The sequence below is a fragment of the Quercus suber genome, unplaced genomic scaffold, assembly GCF_002906115.3.
Source record: "Quercus suber isolate HL8 unplaced genomic scaffold, Cork oak 2.0 scaffold_29, whole genome shotgun sequence".
In the NCBI taxonomy this organism is placed as follows: domain Eukaryota; kingdom Viridiplantae; phylum Streptophyta; class Magnoliopsida; order Fagales; family Fagaceae; genus Quercus; species Quercus suber.
The window spans coordinates 374,054-386,555 of record NW_027069494.1 but is presented as its reverse complement, the minus strand read 5'-3'; the positions used below and the strand labels follow the sequence as shown (position 1 = coordinate 386,555).

At 32.8% G+C, this 12,502-nt stretch overlaps 1 protein-coding gene across 1 annotated transcript; it reads left to right on the top strand.

Moving 5' to 3' along the window:
- The first annotated feature begins 6,918 nt into the window (after positions 1 to 6,918).
- Positions 6,919 to 8,380, top strand: LOC111999451 (uncharacterized). The gene has a single exon (XM_024031579.2). The coding sequence runs from the start codon at positions 7,475 to 7,477 to the stop codon at positions 8,078 to 8,080; it is 606 nt and encodes a 201-aa protein (XP_023887347.1). The 5' UTR covers positions 6,919 to 7,474; the 3' UTR covers positions 8,081 to 8,380.
- The last annotated feature ends 4,122 nt before the right edge of the window (positions 8,381 to 12,502 follow it).

Here is a 12,502-nt window from a genome sequence, read left to right as displayed (position 1 = left end):
AAAATTATGTTGGCCAATGTTGAATTGAACGGGCAAAATAGGAAGAGTTGAGAAAAGGACTAGACCGAACGACGTCCGGTCCAATGTCAATGTGTTTGTGCTGGTTGAAATTGTTGCGCAACATTTTTTTTTTTTTTTGAGATAAATTGTCGTTATGCAGATGAATAGTAATATCCTCTTCAACAATGTGGGACCTTGACCCACCAAAGTTTCTATCCATCCCCTCTATGGGAATTTTCTTTGCCTTGAAATATTCTACTTTCCGCATATATAAAAGAAACCAAATTTGAAAATTCTAATTGTGATTTTGATTTTGACACGGCTTTGTAACTTCTTCTACTACAACCATTTGACAAAGATGGAATGAACCATTTGACAGCCATTTTTTTCCCGTTCTCCGTTAAAATCGAGACATTGTTGTGGAGTTATGTGAAGGCTTGCAGAGAGAGAGAGACAGAGGGGAATAATATCCTAGAAAACATATTTAAATTTTAAAATATTAAACAAATAAACAATGTCCTAGTAATTCCCACTTTGAATTGTATTAATTAAAAATCCTTTTTTTTAATATAGAATTTAGAATTTAATACAAGCATGTTGGCTTTCTCCAAATTTGGGGTTTAGGCCAATAAGGATTTGGTTTAGATTTTTTTTTTTTTTTTTTTTAATTCAGTTGTCATAATAAGCAAGAATGGAGATTTGAACATCGGTTTTTTTATGAATAAAATCAAGTAATGTAACAAAATTACAAGGTTCTTGGTTTAAGAGTTCGTATTGATGAATAGATTTTTTTTTGTATGAGTTTCAATTTGCGGAAAATAATTAATTATGAATTGCATCTAGTAACGGACTTTGTATTTATCTATTCTATAGAATAGATTTAGAATGTTGGGTTTAAATTTTTTTAGATTTATCTATTCTATAGAATAGGTTTAGAATGTTGGGTTTAAATTTTTTTAGAGCTCAAAGTTTTAGGGATTTTGTTTTAAGTAAAGTAACCACTAACTAAATAAAATTCTTGTGTTTATGCATATTAGAACTTTAAAATTTTGAAACAAAAGGTCAGATCAATACAACTCATATTGATATAAAATAATATTATTATTTGTTTACTAAAATTTGTATTCATTTGTGAGTTCCAGTTAGTTTAACTGGTAAAGTCTTTAATAGTTATATAGATTTAAGATTCAATTTTCGCCTACACAAAAAAATGATTAGTGTCTTAGTCTGATAATAAAAGCTATCATCAGGAGCGGATGCTATAGGTTGAAACTTTTTCCAAAAAAAAAAAATTATATTTATTTAATTTTTTTAATTTTAAAGTATTTGTGCTAAATGCTTTCTAAATGAATTGACAAGCTTTGACATGGCACCATAATTTTGTTTTAATAAAAAAAAAAAATCATCTTATTAATCATTGATTTCTAGAAGATCTTTGCACTAGGCTTTTCAGTTTTCATGCTCGGGTTTCTTCCACGTTCCACCCACAAACCACACAACTATTTCGAATTCAGCATCTCGTATGTGTTTTGGTAAAGTATGAATCACCAGGTTCCCTGTCATAAAGTAATAAAGTCCCAACTACCATTTGAACTTTTTCAACTCAATTTTTGCAGGGCAGAATAATTTCCTTTTTCCTTTCTAAATGAAATACAAATACTTCTTTCAAGGCAAAATAAAAACTCAACTTTTGGATATTAGTGACCGACCTTTTTTGTCATGCATCTGGGTTCGTTTGTGGTTCAGACTCTGTCCATTCAGTTGGAATCGAATATATGTTAAACGATGCTGATTTATCTTAGCCAATGCAGTAGCTCGCTGCGCCGCTACAGAAAATACTTTTTTATATGCGTTTGGAAGTAGAGAACAAATGAAGAGAGTACAGAGTGACGACCTCAATTAATATGAAAAATGTTGTCAAAATTTTTGTGCAGGTAGAATTAATTTTTTTTGTTGTTGAAGTTTTTTATTTTTTTGACTGAATAAGATAGTTTTTGTTGAAGTTATTACGAAGGAATCTCTTAAAAGTAGTTTCTAGTTAGCTCAATTAATAAAGTCTCTAATGGTTGTATAAGAGATCTAGGATTCAATCCTCGTCTACACCAAAAATTGATTGGTATCTTGATCTTGTGATAAAGAGCTATCATCAGAAACGGACGCCTTAGGTTGAAATCCTCTAAAAAATAAAGATACTACCAAAAAGTTTCAAACTCAAATCTCATAAATATCACAATTCAAGCGGCCATAGGAATCACTTTTTTTTTTTTTTGGGTTAAAAAAGCCTTATGAACTACTTAATCAACCCAAAATAATAATTTTTTTTTGCTGAGAACAATAAAATATTATTTTAATATTATATCCCTATAAACTATTAATTAGTAATTAATAATGAGGATATAACAGTAATTTTACCCAAAAAAAATATAAAATTTTCCTAGAGTATAGAAGCAATTTTATGGATTTGGAAGGAAAGTAAAATCTTAAAAAATTGATGGGATCCATGAAAATCATTTCACTTTATATTTTTGTTCTTTCCTCTCTTTCCTTCTAAACCAAACAAAGGTCACTTCTCTCCTCTTCCTTCTAACCAAACATATTGTTAATATTTTCTGTTGAATTGGTTATTAAGTGTCAACTAAATGTAAATATAAAAACAAATAATTGAAGTAGGTTTAAAGACACAAATTAATCATTTTCTTCCGAACAATATTTGTCCCCACTTGATTGGGTTTTGTTGGGTATTTTTATTCAAAAATTGATATTTACAATTTATCTCTTTCTTCTTCTTCTTTTGAAATTTATTTCTCAATTAATTGCATATTCTTTTTTTTTTTATAGAAGAAAGTGTAATGTTAAAACTTCGATCACAAATTTTTACTCAAGTTCTGATTGAGATTTATAACCATGTTAAACTCATAGTTTTATGTCCATTATTTCATGTTATGTGACTTATGTCTTTCTATCACTTGTTAACTGGGTATGAAAGAGGGTACTATTTTAAAACTTTCTATCTTTTGGAGTGTAGACTAATAGACAAGGATGGCTAAACTGTTGTATACTGAGGACAATGTGCACCATCCACGAGTTTACTTCTCATTTGACTATACTCACTTGGGCAACTTCACTTGAGCAATACTACAATTCTTCTTTATTTTATATATAATCACAATGAGAAATTTTGTTTGACGATGGACTCAAAATGTTTAGGGATTTTATTTTGAAGGGAAATTTAAGATTGAAACTTGAAATTGGGAGAGGTTAGACCATTAAGGCTCAAAATGGTGCAAATGTTTCAATTGGGAAAGAGGAATATATAGAAACTAATGTAAGAGTTATAGACGTGGAGGAGTCTCTGTTTTGGTTAGAGCTTTGTTTGAGTGTCAGAGGGAGGCGTAGCTGCCACTTTAAGGATCACACACTCTCTCTTTTGGCTAAAGACAAGTTGTGATTAAAATACACTTATATATAATTTTCAAAATAAAATAAAAATATCATGTCATTTTAAAAAAAGTCACATTACCATTGCATACCCTTAGTACAATGATTACTCTATAAATATAATGTTTGTGAGATGTGGGGAGTAAGGGCCGGAGTTCAAATTTCTAATATGAAGTTTCACATACACATATACATTTAGATTAAGTTAGAGCAAAATTTTTATCTTTTATTAAAAAAAAAAAAAAGGCCACCTTATTGATTCTTTAGATATATGTTATGAAAAAAAAAATGCTACATGTACAAGTTATTTTACAATATTTTTACAAACTTTTGAAATGACAAATTCTTATTAGTTCTCATATAAACCAACCATTAATATCATTTTTTTACTTACTAATAACTCTCCACTACATCGAAGTTTATAAAAAAAAAAAAAAAAAAAATTTGTAAGATAGATGGTGGCTTTATCATTTTCCAATTAAAAATGTTAAAAAAGAGTTGATGCTAATTTTCCACTTTAGGGGTCATTTAAAATACAATATTAGACTTTTTCTTTTTCTTTTTTTCTTTTTGTTTTTTGAGAAAAATAACCTTAGACTAAAACGCTATGGGTAGATAGGAGCAACCGTAGGTCCTTCCCTTACTCTTTTCTCTTGCCTTCCCTCACTTCTCTTCCGCCGTGTCTCACACACGTCGCCGCCTCCAACCATCTCCTATTCTGTAAGTTCTCATTTAACCTTCTTGAATCAGCAGTATCACCTGTTATAAGAGTTTATGGCTTCCTACATGTCAATATGTCCCTTCTTCCTTCTAAACTGTTATTGTCTTGAAATTCAAAAGTGGAACGTGTAGCTATGGAGTCTTCTTGCTCTTCCGTAGTTATTTTCTGCATTGTACTTTCCCAGAAAAATTTGTGGGCTTTTGTTTAGGTTATATATAAACTTTTGTAGATAAAGTAGAATACCAAAAAAAAAAAAAATTGTTAACTAATAAAAGAAATTCTATTCAGGAATCTAAATAGGATATATAAGTTGTCGTAAGGAACCCAATTTTTATTAAAAGTACAAATTAAGCTTTTTCCCAACTCCCAAATTTGAATGGGACTTTGGTTTTTTTGGCTTCAGATACTGGTTTTGACCCCAGGAACTTTGTTTAACAAATGTAACCTGGTGAACATGAATAATTAATATTAACTTTCAATGAAACAGTAAAAATAAAGTCCAAACCACCAAGAATTTACTAAGAATTGAGAATAGCAAAAAAACAGTACATATAAAGAACAAATAAAAGACTAAACATGATCAATAATATCTATTGTTTTACTAGTTTTTTTATGGAATTATTGAACAGCAACTGAGTGCTTCTTCATTCCTACCTCCTTGGGTTTCTAAACCAAGGTCTGTTTAAGGTGAAAGTTTCATGTTAATATATAATCTGAACTTGATTTATGCTGAGGAAGCCTCATGTATTCCAAGTAGTTTAGGTTGATGCTTAGTTTTCTTCTCTTCAGAGTCCTTATTGATTTGCTCCTAAACCAAAGACAAATAAATATCAAACTATAGTCGTTTTTAGGTTATCTTTTTAGATGCATGGACGAGTGTATCAGAAAGTTAATTAGATATCAGGTAACCGGCCTTTATGGTGTTGCTTTTTAAGTAAATGCACTGATGCTGTATAGATGGTGTACTTTTTCCTAGGGTCGGTGTGATATGGATCTCTTATATTGGGGCATAGTCTAGTGATCTTGGGCTCTTAGTTGCTCCTATTGCATTTCAAGAATTGATTCAATATTTTAAATATAGTTTTCAATACTTTTAGCTCGCCAGGACTAATGATAAAATTAATGTCAATGCTCGTAAATGTACAGGTTGTTGGTCTAATGGTTAATAAAGAATAGAACATTATCTTTAGTTTGATAGGAGTAATATATCTTAAGGATTACTTATTAAAATAAGCAGAACTTACTATATGGATTTTCATACATGAAAATATGGATTTTGATTTCAATGTTAAAAGTGATTTCCAGAGTGGTAGGGGATTCATGTTCTTACTTCTTACTGTTGTTGTACAGAGAAAATGTTGTCACTAACTTATTGTTACGGACACATTAATATACACTGAGAGTACGTAATTGGATTTATGTATCTAATAATGCCAACCAAAAAAGATGTAATCTATTACTGTTGAGGGTTTATGATAGTCATATTATTATAAAATGATTCATTTCCATTACTTCTCATGGTATTCCCTCATTCTTTATAATACACTCATTCTATTCTTTTATGAACCACAAACAGAGTGTTAGATCTACTCTCTTTCTGCCTCACACTCCTCAAACTACGGCAGCCTAGCCACCTTCTGCTGCCCCTTCCACTCTGGTGACCCCCCACCTACAATTCTAACTCCGGCTATATATACTATTTTGCACAGTTTGTTAAACCATATGATATGGTGCAACTTATTTTTTAGTATTTGGAGTGCTAAAATAGCTTATGGGTATGGAAATCTAATGCATATGGGTTGTTTTTCGGCTTTTGTTTTTCTTAAAGGGCTAGCCATCTAGTGTAGAAATGTGAGTGACATGGTCTCTATCGTTGAAGCCTATGTTGGCTATATTTAAGAGAAATTACCAAAAGATGTTAATGGAAATGTTGATGAACTTAGGCCTTGACCTAGAAGCAAATGTTTTAGACTAAATAAATACATGTATTGGAAAGGCTAATTGAAAAAAAGAAAAGAGAAGGATGTTCAAGACAGGAATTCTCTAAGTGATTGAAATGAAGTTAACATTTGCTTGAACTTTTTTTTTCTTGGTCACAAACCAAACTTTAAAAGCAGAAACTTAAACGTATTATTGATTTGCTTTAAGGACAATTATTTGTTTATCATCTTTGCTACCATTCATTTGTTTTTAAACATATAATTGGTTTGCTTGTCATATTTAGTTGTATAGGTTTGACACTTGGGTTGATGTTTTAAATATATACTTTATTACACTGAGGTTTAATTGTATTTTCTTTTGATTTATATTAAAGGGTAGTAAAGGATATGATCCAAAATGGGTAAAGTTTATTTTTAAAACCACATATCGACAAATTAAAACTCAACTCAAACCATAGGTAACTAAAGAATTTACATGTGTGGTAGATGGAATGTTGATGTGATACATAATACATTAGGAAGCTAGCATGGCTTAAAATATATTGCAATTGGTACTACACTAATAAGTTTTGAATCTTTTGATGGGCTTTTATTTTTTCATTATTTAAAAAGATTGCTAAAATAATAAAATAATTTATAGTTGCAGATCCTATAATTCAGCAGTGGTGTGAATCAGCTAGTGTGTTGGAGTTTGAGGCTATAAACTACTCTTGTAAAAGGCAGTTCATATTTCCTTTTCATTGGTCCACTTGTGTTTTCTTGACTATATTTTCTATTTTAACTTTTTAGATTATGATTGCATTGAGGAGAACGCTCTACCTATGGTTGTGTTACTTAAATTTTGCGAACTTTTCTGCACAACTCAACACAAAACGTTACAAATCCTTATCCCTTTTACGTCGTTGAGTAGATTTTGTCACTTTGAATCAAAACCGGGCTTCAATTCTTGGGACCCATCCTTGCCCTTGAGACCAAAAATTACCAAAAACAATGTTGCAATTTTCTAGGATTTGGACAATAAACCTCCGAACTCGTTCCCACCATACAACACTGCTGTCAAGCTAAAGGCAGCGATGGCATCTTTTGGGGTTGTTAGATACATGGTGGCATATGCGAATCATCACGCGTTTACCCAAGTTCCACAAGTTGTTAGGGAGCAAAAAAGAGAGAGGAAAATATTGAATCAGTTGGAGAATATGGGTGTGATTAAGACAGTTGAGCCGTATCTTTGCCAGGTTTGTGGGAGAAATTTTATTCAAATGAGAAGTTTGTAAATCATTTTAAGCAAATTCATGAGCATGAGCAGATAAAAAGATTGAATCAGATAGAGTCAGCTAGGGGGAAGATGTGAGTGAAGTTAGTAGCCAAGTATTCCATGAAGATGGAGAAGTATAAGAATGTTGTGAGGGATGTTTTGACTCTGAAGGTGGGGTATGGTTTGGCAGATGAGTTAAAGCGAGCGGGGTTTTGGGTATTTACTGTGTCAAATAAGCCACAAGCTGCAGATGTTGCTTTGAAGAATCATATGGTGGATATGATGGATAGGAGGAGAGTTGAGTGTATGATGCTTGTGTCAAATGATTCAGATTTTGTGGATGTTTTGAAGAAGTCGAAGTTGCGATGTTTGAAAAAGATTGTTGTGGGGGATATGAATGATAGGGCTTTGAAGAGGGTTGTAAATGCGGGGTTTTCTTGGAGTGAAATTTTGATGGGGAAGGCTAAGGAGGTAGAATCAGTTGTTGGGAAATGGAAGGACCGTGACATTTTGAAGAGATTGGAGTGGACATATAACCCTGAGGTGGATAAAAAGGTAAATGATCTTGAGGATGAGGTTGTTGAGGAGACCCAAAATGTGGATTTTGAAGGTAATGTTAGTAGGGTAGTTGATGATAATATAGAAGAGGATGGCAAGTCTTGGTGGGAGCTGGATTCTGATGGTGATGTTTCTTCACAATCATTGAAAAGATTGGATTGGACATAAAACCTGGAGTTGAAGAATAATGTATGTAGTTTTGAGGATGAGGTTGCTGAGGAGACTGGGAAAGGGCATTTTGAAGTTATTGTTAGTTGGGTAGATGACACGATTACATGCAAAAGGAAGATAGCATTACTTGCTCAGATCTGGATTCTAATGTTGATGTTGTTTCTTCACAATCTTGCGGATGACTGCTTGTAGTTTTGTATCTTAGTGTTTGGTATGTGGTAAAATTAATTAACTTATCTTCTCTTGCCAAGCATTATCAAATAATGGACAATATTTGAAGAATTGGATTGCCTATCAAAAAAAGAAAAAGAATTGAAGAATTATATCATTGATTTTTTTTTTTTTCTTATTTTTTATTTATTTTTTGCAAATAATTGATGGTTTTGATTTATTTATGTTTCTTGCAATGAATCACGATATTATATCTATGATGATGATGATGGACATGCTATGTCTATCCTATCTGTTGAATTAACATCGAGGAGGGGGTTGGACTTAATTTTGAAGTTCATGGAATTCATCAATCAATATCTTTTGGTGGTGCTTTCATGATAATTGTAGGAGCTCTCTAGCATTATTTGTTTGATCAACCTTTACACAATACTGGATGCAGCATAAATGCGTTGTATGTGTAAAGGCAAAAGGTAAAGAGCATAAGAAAGAGTAGTTCAAAGAGCAGAAAACGACATGTAGTTTAGATTAAGATTTGTAAAACTACGTGTAAAGCCCAAATTCGACAGAATGAGCGTTAGTTTGGATTGCGCTAAAAAAATTTTCAGCGTATTTGCATTTTAAACAGTGGGTCTTGTGCACTGTACACGAGACCTCAAGTACAGAATTCAGCAAAATTTTCATTAAAACTGGGTCTTATGGCACTCTTTACACATTTAAAAATTATTTTGCTATAGTGTTTTCAGTTTACAGCAATAAACAGTATCCAAACAAACCTTGATTCTATAAGTTTGGGTTACGCATGCCTTCATATTATTATACAACTTTACAGAAATACTTATAATAAAAAAAATTTAAAAAAAAAAAGAAAAAACCTACGTGTAGTTTAGTATATAGCTTTAGTGGCTGAGTTAGTAGTGATTAGTGGCCACGTGTACAACTGTGATTAAATCATTAAAGAGTTAGTTAGTTTAGCTTAAATTTCGTTGGTTAGTTAGAGGTGGTTAGCTACCCTGTGTATAAATATCTAAATCATGTAATCTATTAATGTGTGTGATAATACAAAATATCCAATTCTTGGATTCTCTCAAATTCTCTCTCTAGAATCTGTTTCTCTTTTCATGGTATTAGAGCCCACAATGGCGTCCTCTGCAAGTTCAACTTCCTCTACTACAAGCTCAAGCACAAGTGCACACACTACAATCTATACTCGTGGAGTTAATCCTTTGTTGCTGCTTCTTTTTAACATGGCGAGCATGATAACAATGAAGCTAGATTACAACAACCATTTGGTTTGGAAACATCAAATTGAGGTGATTTTGGAACTTATTCAATGATCAACTTCATTGAATATAATCTTGAAGTTTTGAATCCTTTTCTTAAGGATAGCTCAAGGAATTATACCACTGAAGCTAATCTTGAGTATATTTAATGGAGGAATCGTGACAAGCATTGTTCACATTTATCAATTTTACTCTCTCTCTCCATCAATCTTGGCCTTCATAGTTGGCCAGAAATTTGGTAGAGAGGTCTAGAAGATTCTAGAGAAACATTTTGCTTCAGTTTCTTGATCTCACATTCTCAGCTTGAGAAATGAGTTGATGAGTCTCAAGAAAAGTTCAGAGAGTATGAACACCTTCTTTCAATGAATCAAAGAAATTCGTGATAAACTTGGTGCTATAGCAGTTTATGTTGATGAGGAGGAGCTTATTCATTTAGCTATTGAAGCTTTAGCTCTATAATATGATGCCTTTTGCTCAGCCATACAAACCAGAAATGATGTAGTTACTTTTGAAGAGTTGAACACTGTTAAGTGCTGAGGAAAGATCAATCAAGAAAAGGTCTAATCTTTGTGATTATTCTTTATTTACTATGGCTGTTAATCAATTCAATCAATCCTTCAACAAAGGAAGAGGAAGGAATGGCAACAATCGTGGTCATGGTAATGGAAGAGTTCTCAATTTCCTAATGACCAGTCTCAGTTTTTTGGCCAATCCTACAATGGTCAAGGTCAGTTTTCCCTTTTACAGTCTCAATCCAAGTCTAATTTTCAACAAGGCCAAAGACTTGTTTGTCAGATGTGTGGTAAGAATGGCTAAATTGCTGTGAATTATTACCATAGGATGAATTTTGCGTATCAAGGGAGACACCTTCCAACTAAGCTTGCATCAATGGCTGCAAGTTCAATGGTTGCAAACTCTTGCTCTAATCCAAACCAGAATTGGTTCAGTAACACTGGTGCTTTTGATCACATTACACCAGATTTGTCTTAGCTTTCTATTCATCAACAACCTACAGCTGGTAAGACTGTTACAATGGGCAATGGGCAAGAATTACCGGTCACTCATATTGGTAATGGTAATCTTCTCGCTCCATTTCACAATTTCAATCTTAATAACATTCTTAAGGTACCCTAGATTGGTTCAAATTTACTTTCAGTACATAAACTTTGTCTACAAAATAATGCATTTTGTTATTTTGGTGCCTATCAGTTCTTAATTCAAGATTTACCTACAGGGAAGGTCCTATACAAAGGGTCAAGTATAGACGGAGTCTATCCCATTTCCACCTATTGCTTTTTTTTAATCTTCACCTACATCCTCTATCAATTCAAGTTGCTTTGTTATTGTTTCTGCACAGGCTTTACTTTGGCATCAAAGGCTTGGGCATCTTTGTTCCAAGATATTGCATTCTGCCTTATCCTCTATCAATTCAAGTTGCCTTATCCGATGTAGCCTCTGTTATTATTTTTGGTTCTAGTGATATTTGTTCACAATGTGTTTCTTGTATAAGTGCTAAATGCACAAACTTTCTTTCCCAAAACATGTATCCAGTACTACTTTTCCTTTGGAATCAGTTCATTATGATGTTTGGGGCCCTGCTCCTATTGTATCTGTACTTGAGCACAGGTTTTATGTGATATTTGTTGATGATTTTACTTGTTTTACATGGCTATTCTTGCTTAAACATAAGTCTAATGTGTTTAGTGTGTTTTTACATTTTAAGCCTCTTGTTGAGAATTAGTTCAATACCAAAATCAAGGCTTTGAGGTCTAATGATGGTGGTGAATTTGTTAATAAAAAATTCAAGGCTTTTTGTCTAGATAATGATATTTCTTATCAACTTTCCTGTCCTTACTCCCCTCAACAGAATGAGGTGGCTAAAAGAAAATATAAACAAATTGTTGAGACTGGTTTGGCTATGCTTCATAAGACTAATCTTCCTTTGTCCTATTAGTCTTATGCTTTCAGTACTGTTGTCTATCTTCTTAATAGGATTTCATCTTCTGTTCTTAATTTTGTGTCTCCTTGGTAGAAGCTTTATCTTAAGAAGCCTTCTCTTCAGGCTTTAAAAGTCTTTGGTTGTGCTTGTTTTCCATTTTGAAGCCTTACTCCTCTCATAAATTTGATCCTAAGTCTAGATTGTGTATTTTTTTGGGTTATCCACCTCTTTCCAAAGGCTATATCTACTCGGAGGTCTCCATTGGGAAAGTTTATATTTCCCTTCATTGCATTTTTCATGAATATGTGTTTCCTTTCTTGTTAAGCATGGATTCTATGTCTTCTTCCCCTTCTTCATCTCTTCTTGATTTTGATCCTTGATTAACTACTTTACTTCCTTTGTCTATTTCATCTATCTTTGATTCTTCTATTCCTATGTCTGGTTCTTAATCTTCTTCTATTAACCCTACTTCTTCTCCTGTTCTTGACACTACTCTTGCTATTGTCTCCAACGTGTTTCCACCTATTTCTGCTCCTACTGTTTCCACCAATACTCATCCCATGCTTACCAGGTCTAAGAATGATATTTTTTAAGCCCAAAGCCTATGTTGTTTAAGCAAACTATGCTGTTACTGAACCCCCTTCTTATGTTATGGCTTCTAAGTTTTCTCATTGGGTTAAGGCAATGGACTTAGAATTAGCTTACCTTTAACAACAGCATACCTGGTCTCTTGTTCCCCTACCTTATGGCAAAAATGTGGTTGGTTGTAAAATGAGTCTTTAAGATCAAAAGGGATAGCAATGGCAATATTGCTAGGTATAAAGCAAGGTTAGTGGCCAAGGGCTACTTGCAATAGTATGGTTTGGATTATGCAGAGACTTTTAGTCCTGTTGTTAAACCAGCTACTGTCAGGATTGTTCTTACTTTGGCAATGCAATTTGGCTAGTCTCTTAAGCAATTGGATGTATCCAATGCTTTTCTTCAAGGGGTGTTACAAGAAGAGATCTATATGTGTCAACTCCTTGG